Source organism: Betta splendens, chromosome 12 (assembly GCF_900634795.4).
Source record: "Betta splendens chromosome 12, fBetSpl5.4, whole genome shotgun sequence".
In the NCBI taxonomy this organism is placed as follows: Eukaryota; Metazoa; Chordata; class Actinopteri; order Anabantiformes; family Osphronemidae; genus Betta; species Betta splendens.
In genome coordinates, this window is record NC_040892.2 from 12,315,788 (window position 1) to 12,337,129 (window position 21,342).

Sequence of the window (21,342 nt, forward strand, 5' to 3'; positions counted from 1 at the left end):
TATAACAGGGTTTAAATTCTTAGAATGCATTGATTTAATGCTGTGCACACTAATTCCAACATTAGTAAAATACTCCTTTGTCTAAGCAGCATTTTACAGTTTTTAATTAATGATTGGTAATAAAGCGTAGCACTCAACTGATCAATATATATTCATCAATACAAAATAATTACAGAACAATTTGAGATTTATGTGAATAATTTCAATGCAAAAAAAGTCATACTCTTTAAAATGGGGTGAAGCTGAGGCACGTGCAGTTTATCACTAGGGTTGCTTGTATTATGGTTGACTCTAAGCTGCTCTACAGCAGGTGGTGATGAAGAAGCAGCAGAACACAGTCTATACAATATTATTATGATATTTTATAACACTAACACTGAATTGAAAAACACATCTACTGACAACGATACAGAAAAGTATCAGTGTTAAACAGGATGCAAAATGGTCATTACTGAGTTGGAGAACTTGCAAACCACTGTGCATTCTGCTAATTCCAGTCTGCATGTGGTTCATCTTCAACACACACTAGTCAGCCTTACAACTGTCCTGGGAGAGGGAATAGGGACGAGAGAGATAAAGGAGCTGTTGGAGAAAAAGGAGAGAGGGAGGTGGAGGAGGGATGGATAACAGGGCGGAGGAGGGGAGAATACAGAGAAGGCGTTCTGCCCCGCTCCAAGGTCAAGCTTGTCATGTCAGCCATGACACATAGCTCCCAGCATGCCTTGTTAACCTCCAGGACCCCCTCCTCACTGCTGTCTGTCGCCCCCTCTTCTGCTTCACGTTCCACTTCTCATATATTTGGACACTTCGTGCTATTATTGTGTTTATTTTACAAACTAGACCATCGTCAAATACACACTTATTCTCAAGAATAAAGAAAGTGGTGAGAAGGAAACAAAGGTAGATGAGTATAAGAATGGAAGGGATAGAGGTAAAAAAAGGAGATAAAACATTACAACTGTTCTTCTCTTTCATCTTCACCTCCTCCTTGTTCAGTTGTAGAGTGGGAAGTGAAAGGAGACCAGTGGAGTTTAAAGAAAAAGAGAAGGTGAAGAATCACGTACAATAAAAAGCGAAGAGGAGGGGACGAGCAGAGGGGGCGGCTCCTTAACAGCAGCAGGTTGATGAGACACATTGTGCGAGTGAAGTCGGAAGTAAACTAGATAAGATTAAAGAGCGAGCGGACAAACTGTCCAGCGATCAAAGAAACAGCTGCTTCACGCCGCCTCCCTCTACGAACCGCGTGTGCTGGTGCACGTGTTTAATTGTGTGTGTGAATATCACGACGTGAGGTTCGGGTGGAGCCCCCTCCTCGCTCCCATACACCCGCCCACCCCCCCATGAGCCGAGCCTTTCTCCACACCCAGCCTCCTCCCTGCAGCTCGGCAAGATTAAAGCTCCGTGCTTGTGCTGGACTGTAAGGAGGCAGCACGGCCACCCAGCAGATCTTACTGCCTCACAAAGGTTGGCAGACCTCAATATGTATCATTAATATGTTAACCTCACTCTCAAGAGAAACCACACAAGGTATTTTCTAGTATATTTCTCTCTGTGAGTGCAGGTCAACGGCTTCTCCTCCCGTTGTGTGGGAGCATGTTAAACACTTGTACAGAGCTGAAAGGTCAGGCACAGCCTCTGCTGCGTTATCTGCTGGTCAGAGCCGTGCTCGTACTGTGGGGCTGTCACTGGACTCCCTGACATTTCCTTGGCACTAAAAGCTAATGGATAAATACATGTGTCCTTCAAACATCAAGCACTCTGCTGCTGCAGCGGAGGAGCTCATGGAGCCACCAGATGCCTGCAGAGTCTGAAAGGAAACTTTTAAAATGTTCAATTGTAGTTTCTTCAGTTTGTAGAGTCATGAGAAGGCTGGTCCTTTTGTTATTAACTGGGATGCACAAAGATAAAATGGCCTGTACTGCAGGAGTCAGTGGTGAAGCATCACTGTGACTGTCTGTGCTGTCATTGTGGTGATGAACCTCGCCGCGGAGTTGTTGTCTCATGTCTGGCTTTCGCACACATCAATCTTTAAATTAAACGTTGGTGTGATATTGTACTATACTATAGCAACCTATCGCCATGGTTGCATGATTCATTTTGCTAATGCACAGCTACAGAGTTTGAGGCCTAGTTAGGGCAGGGCATAAGACTGTGGACGCCTCTGCTGTAGTTAGTAGTATTACACATTAATCACACACAGCATTCTAATAAAAAGGTTTTCACAAAAGTGTGTTTTATTTCATGCCTTTTACTGTGTGAGGAGGACATTCATGGTATTTAACAACAGACAGACAGACACGAGCAGAGGTTCAGGTTCAAAGCACTCCTCTAGGGGATGCAGCACATTCCCCGACTCTCCCGTGATATTCCAGGATTTTCAGGACCAGCAGGAGTCATCTTACTGTCTGTTCCAGTCCTGCTGTGCTGCACACAGATCAAATTCAATGACCTTTTAACCTCTATCTTTCTCTCTCCCTCTGTTCCCTCCCCCCTCCATCCTTCCATGTCCCCTGAGGTCACCAGTCCATCACTCCCCCCAGCTCCCCTGCCTGCAGTACTGCCGTGGTAACACAACACTGACCAGTGCTCGTTACCATGACAACTATTCCCCTGAGAAAAACCCCAGCATCCTCAGAAACCACAGGGCGACTCCGGAACACACAAACACACACACACAGACACACAGCACTTTAGAAGGCTGTTTCTAGTAAAAGAAGGTGGAGATTCACCTTCCTTCCCATCAGCACGTCTAACTATAGATAGAGAGCCAGACCAGGGAATATAACGAGGCGATAACAGACGGACAGGGAAAGACACCGATGGATGGAGACAGAGAGAAACAGAAGATACAGTTTGTATCTCCAGAGGTATTTCAACACTGACTCATATTTGTAAAAAAATAGATTTAAAATGAGGCGTTCAAATGATGTCATTCAAGTGCAGACGCTCAGCTTTAGTTCTTCACGTTTAACAAAAATATTATATAATAATAATATATATATCAATACTGCAACCAGTAACTGGACAGAGTAACACAAATACAAATATAGGTTGTTGTTAATATTTTAAACGTCAGGTGCTGCTTGTTGCTTGCTGCAGCTTCTCACTTCTCTACGTCTGCCTCCATCAAACATCCCTGTGCTCACTATGGCTTGGGCCCATTCTTCCCCATCTATATCAAGTATCTATACTCTGGGAGTCATCATCCACTCACAGGTACATGGCATCAGTCATCCTTTCTATGCTGTTAACAGGAAACTCTTTCAACAGATGACTGTCTCATAGACTGGTCATTCTCTCTGCTATGACGAGACAAAGACAGGTCATCATCAGCTCAGTTTCTTCACAACACAAGTTTCCTGCAGCCATTTCACTTTGGTTTCTCCAAAGCCTATTAAAGCTACACAAGCTTTGGTGGGTGCCCACAGACTGAGCATAAAACGAGCAGCTGACAACACACACGCAAAGGTTTTGGTTTCTGCTTTTAGCACAGCATGACATCAGGTGCAACAGCATTAGTAAACACCCCGATCCTGGCCCATAGGGTGGATGTGATATAAAACAACGTGTGGTACTCACGGGAGCTGACGGTGTCCACATACTGAGGCAGGTAGGGAGCCCACAAGTCAATAGTGTCCTTACGTCCAGACTGACCGATCCTCCTCAACTCAGCCAGAAGAAGAGCTTGTGCTGCTTCTCGTACCTAAAATCATAGAGTTGTCATGAGCAGTTTCATAACTCAAGAAAGCCATGATGAATTGTTTATTATTAAGCAACGATTAACTGTATTCGGTGGCTTGTTGCTGTATGGTAATTAATAACAGCTACTTGGACTCCTTGTAGTTGCCATTAGTGGTGGATGGTTGCTTATGAGTCTCTGGGGAAACTCTGCATACGGTTTGTGTGCGTTACCTCCAGACAGCGGTCCTGCCATCTCCTCGCCAACATCTCCAGCAGCGGAGGTCTGAACTTGTCCAGCCCCAGAAGGTCAGGCAGCATCACACAGTGCATGGCTGCCAGCTGGCTCCAACCTGCGAGGATGCACACACACATACTGGAGTGAGAGGCGTGTACAGAGAGGGAGGCTGGATGAACCTGTACGCTACCGCTCCCATGTTCACATAAAAACCTCACTGCTGTCAAATAAAAACACTTCCTTGCTTGTGCCGCACCCAGCATGCTGACCTTATCAGGGCTGGTTTTGCGAACATGTAGAAATTTCAGTGGCGCTAGAGAAAAGGTCAAGAGTCGCGTCAAGGATTCTTCATATCAACAACATGAAGAGATCCCATCACTGAAATTCTTCTCAGTAGTTATTAAAACTGTTCTAAGTATAAACATACTTACATGCTATGACACTGATGCTGCAAAAATCAGACATTGACATTGTTTATTCAAATTACAACCAATTCTCTTAAATAAGTTGGATGAAATTGTTTCAATGTGACAGCAATGAGTTTCTTACGTCCTTACATGTAAAAACTGACTTTGTACTTACATCCTCAAATAAAAGACAGTTAAACACAAAATGAATTCCATTTATTAATGACACTATTATCTGCAGTCTTGGTTAGAGCAAAGGTTTCATTCCTGCTAACCAGAGTCTGAGTATGATCAATGATAACAGGTTTACAACAGATACACAACAATACCAAGAACTGACTCTGCTTTGCAGAGGATTTACTTAAAAGTCTCCGTGTCACTGATGACGAAAACTAACAAATACATGTGTTGGTATCACTTCATTGTGGCTCAGATCTGCCTGTAACAGTCTGAGCCACAGTAACGGTACATATTTACATTTAACACAAAACACTACAGTATGTACCAGGATGTACCAGTGTTTCAGTATCTGTGACAAAACATTTGGACATATAAGACCAAGCACCTTAAATCACATATATCATTCCAATATATGGTTTCCAGAGTATAGGCATCACGTGTGTGAAATGCATTTGAATGATGAGAATAAGAGGGGAGGAAAGAAATTCTATGCAAATTTCTTTACCAGTGTCACCAAGTAAACTTACCTTCGTCCATGACACATATGGGAGAAACTCAAGTCATTAGGAGAGTTACAAACGCACAGCATTTAGAAATATCACACTACTGTAGAGGTCAACTCATTTACAACCCTCTTACATAGCACGTATCAAATACATGCCATATGAGCTAAAGTCACCTTTTTCAGTTTCTAACTAATTTAAGCTCATTTATGATATTTAAAGGCTTTACAATCTACAGTATGAATTTGACTGACATAACATGCATCTTTAGTAAACAAACCCCAGATAATTTGATGCCAGTTCAATTCATTTGGGCTTTTCTAATATAAAACTGACTCACGGTTGGTGAAATGGCTTTAACATGCCAAGTCCAATGCCTCATTTCTACTGTCAACAACAGCAAATCCCAAGATCTTTCACTTACACAACTGTACATAAATGGGAGTTATACAGAGGTGGACTCACCCCGCTGAGGGAACACCCCCACAAGTGTTACATCATAGCATGGACTGACACTTTTAAGCTGGACAACTGACAGCAGTTTATGGTCCAATGGGAAACATTGTTATTGTTGTTTGGCCACAAAGACCAGAGGTATGTTTGAAGGGGAAGAGGTGAGGTATTCAATCCCAAGAACACGCTACCTAATGGTATGGGCAGCATCATAGCCTGAGGGCGTTTTCCTGCCAGTGGACCTAGTGAACTGCACAAAGAGGGATAACAAAGACGTTCTATAGGACACCCCCAGAATTATTCAGCAGAAACTAAAAGCAACAGCCAGAAATTTGGAAGCTGGTCTTTTTAAATGGCAGAAAACAGATCAAAAAGTATCCGCTAATGGTAAACCCAAGGTGTGACCCTGTATTCATAATGTTGAGTCTGTGTTTCAGTCAGAAATAATTTTATGAATTAAATTTTGCATCAAATGCCCAGGTTTTTATTTACTATAGGTATTTTAAGTGTAAGTGCACAATCAGTCTAAGAAGTTTGTACATGTATAATTATTTCTATCAGCTGCAGGACTGGATTAGTACTGGATATTTGCTACAGGTACAGAGGTCATTACACCTCTGTGTGCATGTGAGCCATTTCTTTGTAAGAAAAGATAAAATTCAAGCCTTAGCTTTAAAAAACTGAACCGATTAAGGCACTTGATTTTCTTTGGAAACTTCAAACACATTCATTGCATGAATAGATGAGGCGGCAGGCCCCCAAGACCACACCCTGGTAAAGTACATGTATAATAGCTGTGTGAACAAACAGCATTAGGGAGAAAGACGAGGCAAACGATTGCACTCACTTACAAAGATAATTAAGACTGCATCAGATGGATGAGTTGTACGTGAAAACAAGATGGCTACATGTCAAAAAAGGTACAGCTTCAGTCATTTCTAAGCACAAATTAAGTTTTGGGGGATTTGGTCTTTGTTGTTGGTTTTGTTCTGATGACACACTCCTCATTCCATCAGGTGTAAACAGCAAGCATGCAAACACTGAACACACTGAAACATCGAAACACAGACTTTCATACATAGGGATACAGAAAAGAGGACTGACAATACAGCAAACAACTAGAGACAGAGGGCAGAGCGTTTAGTCTGTGGTCACTACACTTTCCAATGCATCAGTTTCATTCACCACTTCTTTGCAGATGACACACGTGTCTCTAACTGTGAAATTAAATCATACATTAATTGAGATTATTAACATTTATAATACTATTGCAAACTCTTTTCATAATGTTATTTATTTGTCCTTTGAACCCTTTCATGTTTCTTTTTCTAATATTTATCAAGGGTTATCAAAAGTCTAGTGTTCTCAAGACCAACATTATAAAAGTTGACCAGTATAGATGTCAGGTGCTCGGTAGTAATGACATTTGGATCCATTCAATTATTAATTTCTTTAACTGATTGAACAGAAAGTGGACTGAACGCAGGTACAGCAGACACATATAATTCTTTAGAGCCAAAAAAGAACAAAGAAACTGCAAAAAAATGGATCTAGACACCTGACATGAAAACCTCAGACTAGCTGCAGGGGAAAAACAAGAGTGATGCAAGGGAAGAGAAATGAGATGACGAGACTCAAGGAGAGAAATTGGTAAAAAGTGTAAAATGAATAACTGATGGAGTGAAGAGGAAGAGAAAGCACTATGATAATAATCAGCAAAGACTACAATAAAGGCTACAATAAAAATACATCAAAAAAGGAAAATGCACGACAAGAAACTCAAGGAATGTCTAAAGATCTAGAATGATGATAGGTGACATGGATGGTAAATGGTGGATGGAGGGGGTAGAGCTTTGAGACTTTCCCTAAAGGTGCCCATCAGTTCAGTCTGTACCTTCGTTGACTGAGGGGATGTTATGAGAAGCAGGGCCAGGGCTGGGGGAGCCAGAGCTCCCCCCTGGAGCCCCTGCACTGGTAGCAGTAGCAGCAGCGGCGATGTTGGCTGCAGCAGCTACAGCAGCTTGTAAAGGAAGAGAAGAATAGAAATAGTCAAGAAGCAAAGAACAGGTTAGAAGATTATAAATGTATACAGTATCAAGCGAAGAGGAGACAGTGAGGCAGTGAAACAGGAAGGAGGAAGAAAAGGAATTTACGAAACACAAAATCAAAACAGGAAGAATCAGAAAAAAGATAATTAACACATATACAATTTGTTTGCATATGTAGCAGTGTCATTAGATTAGTAAGTAAGCAAGTAAAGCAAATTTTCTCAGTTTCTGTAAAAACTGATCTGTCGAAAATGTATAAATTTAGAAGAAGGCATAAAACAAGTGTAGGATACAAGAGGATGTAATCAGAGGCATAATACATATCATCTGATTTGGTCCTTATCCAGCTCTATGCAGATCATGACTTGAACCAACAAATGATGTCATTAACAAAGTGGTTCATCTCTGGTTATAAATCCTCTGATTGATTTAACAAACCAGCTTTAAAAGTAAAACTATGCTCCATTAAGCAAATATAACATAAAAATACAAACAAATATATTTAAACAACAATAATAATAAAAGAAATACAATATAATACTATAAAGAAAGCAATCAATACAATTAAACACTGGTATGATCGTTTCCCAGGAGGCACTTAGTAAAGAAATGAGAAATCAGTTAGTGTGGAAATGAGGACCAACAATACAACAGACACAGAGGTTTCAGGCTGAGGCTTGGACTTTGTTTAGGGTGAGAGTTGAAAAATGATTTTAAAAAAAAGCATCAGCAATTAATATATAAAAAAAAATATTTAGGAAAACGTGCTGGTTCAACTAATAGAAACAAAACAGGTTACATGTCTCCACGTGCTAGAACCAAAACCCTGAAACCTTTTCCTGTGAAGTTTAAATGATCAATGTGTTTAAGGGACAATATCACAAAAACCAAGACTTTGTCAGAAAGGTGAATCGATTGTCATTGACATATAAGCACATTTTGTTATTTTATCAGTAAAAAGTTCACACATGACTGGTACATTTTTATATTGTTGTGCTACAGTACCACAGAGGAAGAATGAAGCACAGGGACAACAAAGACAAACGTTGAGTTGAATATGTAGATTATTTTGGGAAAAAAAGGGAAATTGGTCAAAAGTGTGTAAGTACAGTGAAACAAATAGTGAAGCGGTGTTTGAGAAGACTGGTCCCCCAACGAGCAGGCAGTAGGGTGAAGCCATGCAGTGAATGACAGTGTGGAGATGAGAGAGAGACAGAAGAAGCTAGAACGTGACAGAAGACGAGGTGTTGTATGAGGAGAGCTCAGCATCTTATTACACTCTATACATGAGATCATCTGCTTGAGCCAGAGCTTTACTGGACTGAGGCCTCAAGGAAAGCTTTAGAAAAGAGCAGCACATTCACATATTCATAATTAGGATCCAGTTTAAGACTCCAAGCCCACAAGTGGTTAAATACTGAAACTCTCTCTGGCCTTACGTCCGTTATTGCACTTATACTAATTAGTTGGTAGTGCACGTATGCACCATATTTAATCTTCTGAAGCAGGTTAATTTTAAATGTTATCTCAATCGATTAACTTAATTGGTTGCTAAGACAACAAAATGCTTGATGCTGAACAAGAGCCAATACTGGAACAACAACATTCTATTATGACTCTATTATGAGTTTTTTCCATAACCATTAAATAACCACTAAAGAGCCTGACTTACTAAAAGTACAAAGGTGCAGAAGAAGGCGCGTCTGCAAGCTGCAAATGTGCAGCCTGTTGTTGATTACACGGTAGCTTCTTAACTCACTGAGATGGTGCGTTCACTTTTAGTGAGGATATTAATAAACCAGGCCCTAGGTGGAGCAAAACTACATCACAGAAAAACTAAACAAAAAAGTATAATGTGTTCATTGCTGGCATAAAGTTAACATCTTTCAAAAATTAGATTTTTGCTAAACTATGAATTCAGGACCCAACAAAGGAAAAAGCACTTTAGAAGGAAAGTACTATTTGTGGCATTTTACTTTGAAAATTCTAGATGTTTGAACCAGTGTGAGACACTCTGCAATCTGTTCACCTCTCTAATATGCTGCAGTATATTAGTGGGGCCTCTTTATTTATTTCCATCTGAAAAGAGACGGTGACCAGGGTTAACAGTACTCCCCTTAACAAAGCCCCTGACACACACACACCGGGTTGAAGTAGCTGGCTGTGCAGAGGTCATGGCAGAGCGTTCCCTCTGAATGGTGATGAATACGCGTGTGGCATGAATAAGTCCACGCGCTTGTCACGCTTGGCCTCCATTAAGGTGTGACAAAAGGAGTGAAGCCCCACCTCCCCCCAAAGGGAGTACCACCCATGGCACGTGTGTGTGTGTGTGTGTGTGTGTGTGTGTGTGTGTGTGTGTGTGTGTGTGTGTGTGTGTGTGTGTGTGTGTGTGTGTGTGTGTGTGTGTGTGTGTGGCAGGCTTAGGTTTGGATGGGAGTTTATAGGTGGGGAGCTTGTATGTGTGGCAGGTAGCCATGTGTGAATGTGTGTGGTAAGCAGATGGCTGGTTAGGATCCGGAATCATTTCCTAATAAGCTGATCAATCAACTAAATCCAGGCTATTGTATTCAGCGACATTATCTCTCTTTCCATACTTTTCATCTAATGAAACTGTGTATTACAAGTATTTTATATATTCCTTATATGTGACAATACATAAAGTAGCAAGAGCCCAAGATTTCTTTTGCCAAAGCACTTATTTCATTCTTTTCAGTTTTTTAAAGTCTCTGTCCAGAATCCAGATTATAAAACATTTATAGAAAGGTTACTATTACATTGCTTAGTGCCGATATTGCATCTTAGAACAGAGTTTTTGAATTCTGATTTCAACATAATCTCATGGTGTTGATGAGATGATATTTTGTTCCACTGATTAAGAGAGTGAAGTATTCAGTATTTCCTGACAACCACAGGAAATCTAGATTAGATTCAGTATCAGTATCTGACCACATGACAACAGGAAATCTTAGATCAGCTGGGAGCATGCTGGTCAGTAACCATCTACGTATATGACCACATGAGGCCCTTGACAGATAGATGTCGGGACCATCTTTGTGTGTTTTTATTATGAATCTATTCTGTGTGTGAATCAGTGTGTCTCACATATCCCTTCAAAGTGCCACTGAGCAGGAATCCTAAACCCACCCTGAGAGCACAGACTGGGGTTAAACTGTGCAGTTCTTCTGTGTCAAAAAAAGCAGAAGAACCTTTTAAAGAGCTGCTGACCGAGGCCACAGCAGCAGCTTCCTCCTGCCATGGTTTGGGTTTTTTCCCCAAACCTCTGTGGGTTTTATTGCCGGTGGGCTGCATTATCAAACTCCCTCCCACCCTCCCCAAAAGGCCCTGGGGGTGTGTGAAGCGAGCACCCTTCCTTTTGTAGTTACCTTGTTTGATCTGGGCCTGTAGTGCCGGGTTGGAGGGCTGGGGGGGGGCAGCCGACGTCCTGCGAGGAGTCTCCGGGGTTCCTCCTGGCCTGGGAGGCCTGGAGGAGGATCACAAAGAGAGGGCATGAAATATTAAGAGAGGGAGGAGAGACCCAGCACACAGACACACACGGACACACGCTGTACATAGAAAGGATCCGTTCACACAAACAACCAATGTTGTTATTTAGCTAGATTGGTGAGTTAGTGAGTGAGTGAGTGAGTGAGTGAGTGAGTGAGTGAGTGAGTGAGTGAGTGAGTGAGTGAGTGAGACAAACAAACAATGTTGGGTGTGAACAGACTGAAGGTGTCTCACTTTTACACAAACACTCCCAATACAACAATCAATGTGTAATCAATCCATTGCCAGCAACAAATTGTACAAACTACTGGCTGGCATCTTTACAACTTGCAATAAAAAAAAAAAAAACCTAAAATCACACAGCACAGACGTTTTGAAAAGAAGTAGGATGGTGGTCACAAAGTGTTGCTAGCTTATTATCACAGATTCTTCAATAGCAGAATACTTGGACATTAGATCACAGGCTGCCGCTTCCAGTTTCTATATTTAAAAGGAAGTACTTTAAGTTTTATTTTATAGTTATTGATTATTTATACAGTTTATACACAGGACAGCTGATAGTAGCTGGTTAGTGACTGCATGTATGATCCATTAATGCCAGTTAATTTGTTGACGCTACAGTATTGAGCTCCCTAAACTAAAAAAGGTTGAATAAAACACTTTTAATTTCTTCCTCTCAGTCATGTTAAAACTGTCAACAGTATCATGACATTCATGACCTTTTATTTACATCTTGTGTAAAAGGCTCAGAAGAACCATAATCAAATACTTGAGATGATTCTCGATTTGCACAAAATTGAATCCCTGTTATATTCATTCAAGTTAACTGATTAATGCACCAAGTATGAGCCTAAAACATGTGGCGTCACTTTGCATTAGAGAAAATTTTGAACTAAATCCATTTCCCCCCACACTCTTTTTCCAAATGGCCAAATGGTGTGCGTGTGTGTGTGTGTCCTTTATTGTACAGAAGATGCAGTGAGACCGACTCAGAACAATAGAACACAAGGAAATGTGCACCTGCATGTACCCCACCCCCAAACACCTGCTCTCATGCTTTTTACAATAACACAAAGACACACACTGACAACCTTCACACATAATGTACATAAACTGTCACCGTGGCTTTGCGGAGTGACAAAACACACCCACGTAGATATTCTGTCAAACAATTGCTTGCAGGTTAGCTGTAAACTAACGTCAGAGCCACAAGCTGTCAGCCTGACGGCATTTGTACAGACAGGTCATGATCGTCACTGGACAGTGGGTGGTGGGATGTGAAGGTGAATTGAGACTAATATGCAGATGTCATTATCTTTGCCTTGTGCTTTTCTTACCGAGCATAGTGTGAACAGCAAACACAGCACACAACACAAAGGTCAAATAAAACATTTTTCATATTAGAAATACAGATTTCTTAGTTTTTTTATTAAGTCACCAAACCTTAGTTTACTTCAGTATCAGACTTTATCAGGCAAAATAAATTCAGTATGAGGCTTATTGTAGCAGCTTATGATCTTATCAGACGCCTCCGACTACTATCACACTCTGTATCTGCATGTATGTACTACTACAGCTGGTGAATAAGGCTTAGGGCTATTATCTAAATAAGATCTAAATCCTCCTATTTTAGCAAGAACTGACTCAACTGAAAGCAAAGTAGTGTAAACGTAAGTAAATTCTGAAGTCAAAGGGTCAGAACACTGAAAAAAAACTGGACTTCAAACTAGGACAAACTTTTTCCAATGAAACTGGACCATTAGAAATACACAGGAAGAAGAACGACTCACGTGATCTACACCTAAAGCACCTGCTCAGCAAACATGCAGTATAGTGCAGTGAGGAAAAGACAGGGCCAACTTTTAATGATACCCTGTAAGGTCAGGACCAGATCTGTGGGGGGAGCTGCTGTGATGAAATACTAACACACTAAAGGTTCAGGAGAGCTTCTTGTCAAACTCCAGTGCATAGACAGGAAGCTTTTCCGCTGTCATAAAAGTAAAATGGGCAACATGAAAAAGCCAAAAACCGAAACACCTTTAAACATTCACACCTGCTAGTTTGGAGGCAGGCAATAGAGATGAGGAAAGAGCTTCTACCCGAAGATCAGAGCCCTTTGTTTGGGACAAAGGAAGAAACTGAACTGATTGAACTGGTATCCAGGCATCGTGGCATCTTCTATTCTCCTCCGTTGCTTGTATCTACTGTTAGCTCTGCACCACGCTAACGTTGTGTTGTAGAGCTACAACACTTGATTTATTCATCATTTCTGACAGCATCCTTCCAATAACAGACATAGTGGTGTTCTGCTGGTTTCCTTGCTTTGAATACAAGAACTGTGGCTACCGCCTGGACTGAGCTGGAGAAATGCAGAAGCAGACTTGGTCCTGGTTTACTAGAAGCCACCTGGACCAGCGAGGCTGAGAGTTGACCCTTGAAATACAAATAAAAAAGGCTTGGCCAGCGACTGCTTGATTGCGATAGCGATTGCTGATGAAATGTCAAAGATCAGCTCCTCCCTGTGGTGCTACGCTGACCTTCAACCAGCCTGGAATCCAGTCCCAGCGACTGGCCTTGACTCAAACCTGAGCCTTTCACTCTCCACATCGATTCAGATTCTACTTTGGTATTTTGAACGATTTTGAAGCATAATAAAGACAGCTCTACAGAAACATTAGGTCAACTCTTACCAAGCATTGTCATCATTCAAACATAAAGAGACCTTCATAAAAAAATCCCTCCCATCATTTCCTCTTTCTTACAGGCCGTCCCCTGGAGGCTTTGCCCCATGCAGCATTGAAAGTGATGAAACGTTAATTCCTGTTCAGCTCAGACAGACTAAACAATCAGCTTCACACACTCAGAGAAGTGATTTTTTTTCTTCTCCTTCTCATTTGACTCGTTAAGAGGAAACCTGTGACTTACCTGGCTGGGGCTTTTTTCATGTGCTCCCCTACAAACGTGGCGTTGGTCATGCCCATGAGAGTGTTGGCCAGCGAGATGACCGACAACAGGTGCTGAGTGGTGACCGCCCTCGACACGCCGTACGTCCCTTTCCCCACAATGTCTGACAGGGCCAGTTTTCTCCCGGTTGCCAGGGACAACTGATGCAGCAGAGATTCCTGGAAAAGAGTGACAAAAGTTAGAAAAGTCAGAGCTGCAAATGCCGGTGTATGCTGGACATGACATGTCCTACCTCTATGACTTGGTCACACTGATATTAAGTTTTAGGCAGATTACTCTTGATCGATAATATAAATATAAAACCTAAATGTATTTACACACCAGCTATCTGTGCTTTAAATTTTGTTCATGTTGTGGATACACGCAGCAATGTAACACGCTCCTGTAAAAATGATTGTGGCCATGCTGGAGCCCGTCCCAGCTGCCAATCAGGAATACACTTATGGATTATTATCATTAATATGGATTAGATGCCATTTGGACAATGTGATGGAACTCGATTCAAACGAAAGCCGAGTTATACGTATATTTCTATATTTTTGTCTGGTAGCAGGAATTAATTGTAGGTCTGTACTGTATCTGCCAGTTGATCCTGACAATAGGTGAAACGGGTGAACGGGTACCTTGAAGGTGGGAAGCATTAGGGACATGTGGCCACCTCTGGAGATCAGGCCAAAGGAGATGGGGCAGTGCGGTCTGAGCATGCCCAGCCGATCCATACATATGCCGTCCAGCTGCTCGTTGAGACCCCAGGCATGCAGGCACGACATGAAGAGCTTGGCTGTGTCCATGGTCAGGTTGTATTCCAGCAGACTTAGAGACTTGGACTTCTCCTCCCGCCTCCTCATTTCCTCCTCCTCCTCCTCGTCTTCATCGAGCAGGTGCTCCTTGATGGTCTCCTTCATTGTCTCTTTTACCTGGTTTGGAGGGCCATGGTAAATAAAAGTTACTCACTGAATGCTAAGAGTCATTAATTATATGAACCCGCAACATGTACTGTAACTCGAGACTGTGCTGCCCTTTCTTTCAGCTCACCTGTTTAAAGATCTTATTGGCCAGGAAGGACCCCCCTTTGTCAGCTCCAGCCTGGCTCTTCTGCAGCGTCTCTGGGGACACCAGCATGGGGTTGGGTCTTTGAGCTTCCTCCGTCAGCAGCTGGATGATCATGGCCTCCACATCAAAGAACAGCACATGCATGTCAGCGTCCGTAGTGTTTGACTTCATTGCTTGGACCACCAGTGCATTATGGGAGTATTTTGGGAGGTTGTCCTGGAGGAGAAAAACAAAAAAAAAAAAAAAAAAAAAAAAAAAGATATATATATATATATATATATATATATATATATATATATATATATATATATATATATATATATATATATATATATATATATATATATATATAATATATATATATATATATATATATTTTTTTTTTTTTTTTTTTTAATTAACTAATTAAAAAGTACTTATAGATAAGTATAAGAAGTGATAGAGATTGAACATTCCACCTGTGTTCACACACCCACACAATCAGCTGTAACCACCCCCAACACTAAGACACCACTCAATAGTAAGGAGATTAGCAGTGACACCAGAGTGGAGCTTTATGTAGAGCAGTGTTGTTTGTTTACATGCTAATGACCTGATGACTGTGATCAGACAACGGTGATCCAGTTAGAGTCTGAGAGAGAAGAGAAAATCAAGATGGGGGGTAATTAAATTAAATAAACTGAACACATTCAACAAAATAGGTGCACAGCTGGATTTGTTGATCACATTTCTAAAGCCTAGCACTAAAAGACAGAAACGCCAGACATGCATTACAAACCAAACTCTGGATCCTGATGCACGTTGGCCTTGAAGCCATGCATTCCCTGATCAGACCGTCTGCTCTATTTGATGTTGCCAGACAAAAACCTGAATGGGATGGCTCCTTAGAAACCAACACTAACCTCAACATCCTGCACACATCAACAGTAAAGGTTGACTCTGGATCAGCAGTGGTGTGTTACTTGTGTCAATACTACATCGCTTGTATGAGGGGGTATGTTTACTAAAGTTATCACAGTGGCTCAGCTCAGCATGGTAAATGGCATGATAAACGGCTTTGACTTCTGTTACAGGACCAGCGATCAGCCATCACTACTATTAGAATGAAGTTAAATTAACTGTCACATTATTCGCCTGAGGTGAAGTCCCAACACCAGATTAAACAACCTAGCTCTCAGACTCAGATGAGAGTGGATTTCTATAGCATCAGACTTTCTGGGCAGGTCCTGGTAGCTGCTCATATGGAATCATTACAGACATGAAGCAGAAGAGCTGTGAGAAAAAATAACAAAGACTCACAAGTTAATAGTTTACTAATGTGTTTTACATTTACATGACCATCCAATGAATTCTGTTTGACATGCTAGAAAAGAAGAAATGAGTCAGTCTGCTGCAGTGATTTCAATCATTTATACTTGGCGCCTGTTTTTCTGAACAGTTCTTTAAATTTCATGTCAATAAAGCACAAGGAATTGAACTGGAGATGACTGTGTGAGGTGGACAGTAATTAGCTCCTGGAGACCTTTTACTAACCAAGACTGACCACACGCACGCACGCGCGCACGCACGCACGCACGCACACACGCAGCCTTCAGGGAGGAACAGGTCTGTGTGCATGTGAACGATTACCCTTCTATTTTGATGTATGTTTGAGTCCAAAAATGAATGTGTGTAGGTGTTTGCTCTAGTCTACTTTTAATTCCAATGAAACCAGACACTGCAGAGTGATAATTAACTAACCCACCGTGTGTCCACCGCATGTGAAAAGCACTGATAGTTTGAAAATGTTAGTCTTGGATATAATAAGGATTTTAACTGACAAAAGCTACATTTGTGTCTCACAGCAACAATGTTACTGTGTGTGTGTGTGTGTGTGTGTGTGTGTGTGTGTGTGTGTGTGTGTGTGTGTGTGTGTGTGTGTGTGTGTGTGTGTGTGTGTGTGTGTTTGCAGTTTGTGGATGAACACTGCCATCTAAAGGCAAACAGGCACATTACACAGACAAGGTGATTAACATGATTATTTTCTCACACACACACACACACACACACACACACACACACACACACACACACACACACACACACACACACACACACACACACACACACACACACACACACACACACGCACACACTATAATATGATTGATATAATATGATATTCAATAATATGAATATATTTGGCTTTGATATGAATCTGTACCGTCTTTTGTACCGTCTTATAACAGCAAAAAATAATTCTTCTGTTCCCTTCACACAGTCTGTGTCTCGTTAGTCAGATGTGAAGTGTGGACATTTCACTGCTGCTGCTCTGCTCATGCTGTGTCCTATAGCTCCTGGGCAGAAGGTCTAAAGGCCATTGTCCTGCAGGGCCCTGCTGGCAAACAACACTGTAGTCCAGTGCACTGAATGTGGTCAGGCACACACATGTATATGTATGCACGCACACACGCACACACAGATTAAACTATGTCTTCGGAAGCTGAAGGTTTGAAATTTTAACTGAATACAGAAACAGAGCAACACATATAGTAACAGTTAGAACAGAACCTTTGTGAATGGAGATGAGAGGAATCCTGAAGGTTTATTTTGAAAAAAGTAACTGGCCTTCACTTGGTTAGAAAACAAAAAGTAATTCTAACATAAATCTTCTTTCATGAAAAACTGATTGTCATTTTAAGAAGGCATTTCTCAGTTTCATTGAATCTTAGTTTAATGCTTCTAAACTAAACAGTCTTGATTTTTAGGGGGAAAAGAGCCACTAACAACATGTGTCCTTCTTAAAACATTATGGTTTAAACTCATTCCTGCTGCTGGTCAACCTGTGTGGCATTTCTTCATCATCAAGGGCTTACACCGCACATTAACTGAGATAATACTATCCTGCTGCCACAAACATGATTCCTATTTCTAATGCACTCCCTTGAATCAACCCTCCCCAACTCTCACCAGCCACCTTTCATGAGACACACACACAGATGTACAGGTTCAGCAACGCTGAACACTCAAAGTTACATTAGGAACGATCTAACCAGCAGACAGAAACACAAATGACGGCTTGGGGCTGGCTGGGTGTGACGTTTGTGAAGCTAGTTTGACATTTCATGGTCATTATCCATCATTACACAGTGGGGGGAGACTACACACACCCGCACCAGTGGCAGTGGGGGGTTTTGACCCCTAATTTCAGAAGATATGAGAGAGAAATGACACAGAGGTGGCAGGAAGTAAACAGTGGATGAGTGATGTGTTTCTGATGGAAGACGGGGAAAAGATTGCAGCTGTTGTGTATCTGTCTGTTCTGAAAAGGGCTGTGATTACTGGCAGGTACAAAAATGAACATAATACACATAGGAAAAGCTCACAACAACATCACCACCAACAACAACACGTAAGGAAGCAAAATGACCAGTCAGAGAGAAGAGATGTAGTATAAACTACTATTACCGAGAATATATGTGCTTCAAATCAAAATACTGTAACTCATTGCACCTTAGTTTGTTCATACAGTCAGGACCAATCAGATCAACTGCTTCACATTAAACAAATGTGGACTGTGCAGGTGTTCTTGCTTTTGCATGATCTTATTTCACCACTTGTGAAAGCAGTGCTGTGCCTCTCTCACATCATCTCAACTACTCCGCTGCACCCAGGCCTCCCTGTTCCTCCAGCATTCCAGGTGTAAAAAATACAATAAAGAGGAAACAACAAAGCTGAGCAGTCAGGCAGAACAGAAACCTTCTTTATTTTAAGATGCATTTTGGAGCGGAGCTTTAACTGCCTGTGTTGTTAGTAGAATTGAATAAGGTATTTGTGTCCTTACATAAAAAAGAACCAGAAGTGCTCGTTGGACAGTTTCTCCTCTCTGTGAGACAAGTCCTCTTCAAAACTAACACCTTAAGACTCAATGCCCACTTATGCTTGGATGTCTGTATGGATGTGGGAGAGTAACTAGTTTCACTGTGTAGCTATTTACAGAAGTATAGCACTAGAAAGGTCATCCTAGACCCACTGAAGTAGCAGGTTGCTGGGGTTCTTAGGGAGGTTTGTACCTTGTCAGCGTTGTCTGCAGCCAGCAGGTTGGTGGCCAGCGTCTGCAGCTTGTGCTGGGCCATGTTCTTCAGGGCTGCCAGGCTGCGGCGCGTCATCGCCTGCTTCAGGTTCACAGCTGAGTGGCTCAGGGAGTCCACGGCTGCTGGAGCCAGCTCGTCGCAGGCGTTCAGGATCTCCACTGCCGTTATACCCATCACACAGCGGTCCAAGGCGCCTGGGAACAAACATACGTTAGTGAACAATTCACTATATGTCCATCCATCCACGACCATGTGGCCCCTCCTGATGCACGAGGCCCCCCGGTCAACCTATAAGGAGCAAGAAGAAGCTGCCACACTGCAATCAGAGGATGTTCATGTCAGTTCTACTCATTTGAAATCAAATCTACACACAATTCACTAAATATAAATGGGCAGTTAAACAGCTGTGAATTAGAAGCCAAGCTACCAACTAGCTGCAATTAAATTTTATTTGTGGTACAGTTAGACAATAATGAAGGATGGCAGTAGTCAGCAAACAGACGGGGAACAAAGAGTCAAAGGCTTCTATTGTCACTTTCAAAGACACCAACTCAATTGAGCTTAGTGGGTATGAAGTGGACACTGAAGTCCCCTTTCCGTGGTACGAGAGCTGCACACAGCAGCTTTTTGATTTCTTGTAGAGCGCATGTAGTGACGTTCTTGGTCAAAACATTCTCTGTTTATTTATTTATCTATGTCTGCAGTCTACATATGAACAGGTAGCTACGTACTACAGAGAGTCCTATAAGCAGAGTAGCTCCTTCTAAGCTGTCCTCCTGCACCATGCCCTGCTCTCACTTTCTTTGGCTCCTTGTCCTTGCACTCTCCTTCTATTTATATCAATCCTTCACTTTGCCTCTCCGTCTCAAATCATCTCCCACTTAGTTTGTCTCAAAGCTCTGTATCATCATCATCATCTGCTGTCGCTTGAATATGATTCAGGTCACACATAGAGCCTCTCTGACTGCAACAATTCTCTGGCTTTACAGAAAGAGAGAAAGCTTTAGAGAGAGACATCATTAGCCCCCGAACGGGCTGACATCAGTATTGGCTCTGCTATTGAGTGAGAAGAGAAGTGGCACCATTACACCTGTGTGCGTGTGTGCGTGTGTGTGTGTGATGGAGGGCTTGTGAGCTATGGCCTTATTATATGTCCATCGCCTGAGTACACACACACCTTCCTTAATTTCACACTTAGCTACCCTGCAATCTCCCAGCACTACAGCTCACTCAAAACACACACACACACACACACACACACACACACACACACACACACACACACACACACACACACACACACATACACACACACTTTTTCCAGTGAACAGTCATCACTCACCCTAATATTAACTAATGTGCCACATGCATGTTTGCTGCAGATCTCTCTGTTAAGTTTGAAACTAAACAGACATTACAAAACAGGACTAAGACTTAGAGGACTAAGGACACATGATGTGCATATACTGCAATAATGTAATATGCTTACCTACAATAAAATAGAGTTTCTGTTTTTGAAGGTCTAGATCTATTTGTGGACAATGAATAGTTATTTGTATGGAGGTTTCCAAAGGTTGTTGCAGCATTTCAGCTTTTTCAGTGTAGACTAAATTATCAGTTGTCAACTACATTCTAACAGTATTGTTCCTGGAGCAGCATCCCTGACAAGGCTAAGAACAAGAATAAAATCCCAGTCAATTCACTAAACGTTACGCATCGCATCAACTACGTCATCTAAAAATATCTAAAACACACACATATTTGTAGACATCTGAGATCAGAAACTCTTTAAAAAGACTTTGTCTCAATTTACTGTAAAGAGACAAAGTCTGAGTTTGTGAAGGTGGTTCTTGTGGATTTTCCCCACCAACGTATCAATGACTTCACGAAGGTCAACATTATAATAAAGTAATTTGTTGGTTGAAAAAACACCAAAGGTATACAGACATTGTTTATATTATTACCTTTAAGACAACAAAACTCTGATTATATTTTAACTACAAAGAGGAAACATGTGCTTTGAAAAAGGTTGATTTGAGTTGGCGGTGAGTAATTAATCTAATTGTGTTGTTTGCCCTTAATTATATAACTGCTGAAGGTTGTAATGTAATTAAATAAATGCATACATACATGTGACAATAAAGTCATTATATATGCCACTAATAAAGGTGGACCTGAAGTTGAATAAAGCTGACCTGAGTTGAAAAGCAGCAGCAGTACCTCATTATAACACATGGATAT

General features: G+C 41.5%; 1 protein-coding gene across 8 annotated transcripts in view; it reads right to left on the reverse strand.

The window, feature by feature from the left end:
• LOC114867284 (WD repeat-containing protein 7) overlaps positions 1-21,342 on the reverse strand; it is a 58,210-nt gene that overhangs the window by 26,891 nt on the left and 9,977 nt on the right. For 4 of the 8 annotated variants that reach the window (XM_029169847.3, XM_029169844.3, XM_029169842.3 and 1 more), the window contains 9 exons: positions 19,081-19,295; positions 15,621-15,659; positions 15,011-15,244; positions 14,599-14,892; positions 13,937-14,133; positions 10,891-10,988; positions 7,354-7,479; positions 3,913-4,031; positions 3,580-3,703 (listed from right to left, as the gene is read on the reverse strand). In XM_029169847.3, coding sequence (XP_029025680.1) covers positions 3,580-3,703; positions 3,913-4,031; positions 7,354-7,479; positions 10,891-10,988; positions 13,937-14,133; positions 14,599-14,892; positions 15,011-15,244; positions 15,621-15,659; positions 19,081-19,295 — 1,446 coding nt within the window. The remainder of the gene's footprint in view (positions 1-3,579; positions 3,704-3,912; positions 4,032-7,353; positions 7,480-10,890; positions 10,989-13,936; positions 14,134-14,598; positions 14,893-15,010; positions 15,245-15,620; positions 15,660-19,080; positions 19,296-21,342) is intronic. The other 4 variants (XM_029169849.3, XM_029169845.3, XM_029169846.3 and 1 more) reach the window with 3 other exon arrangements.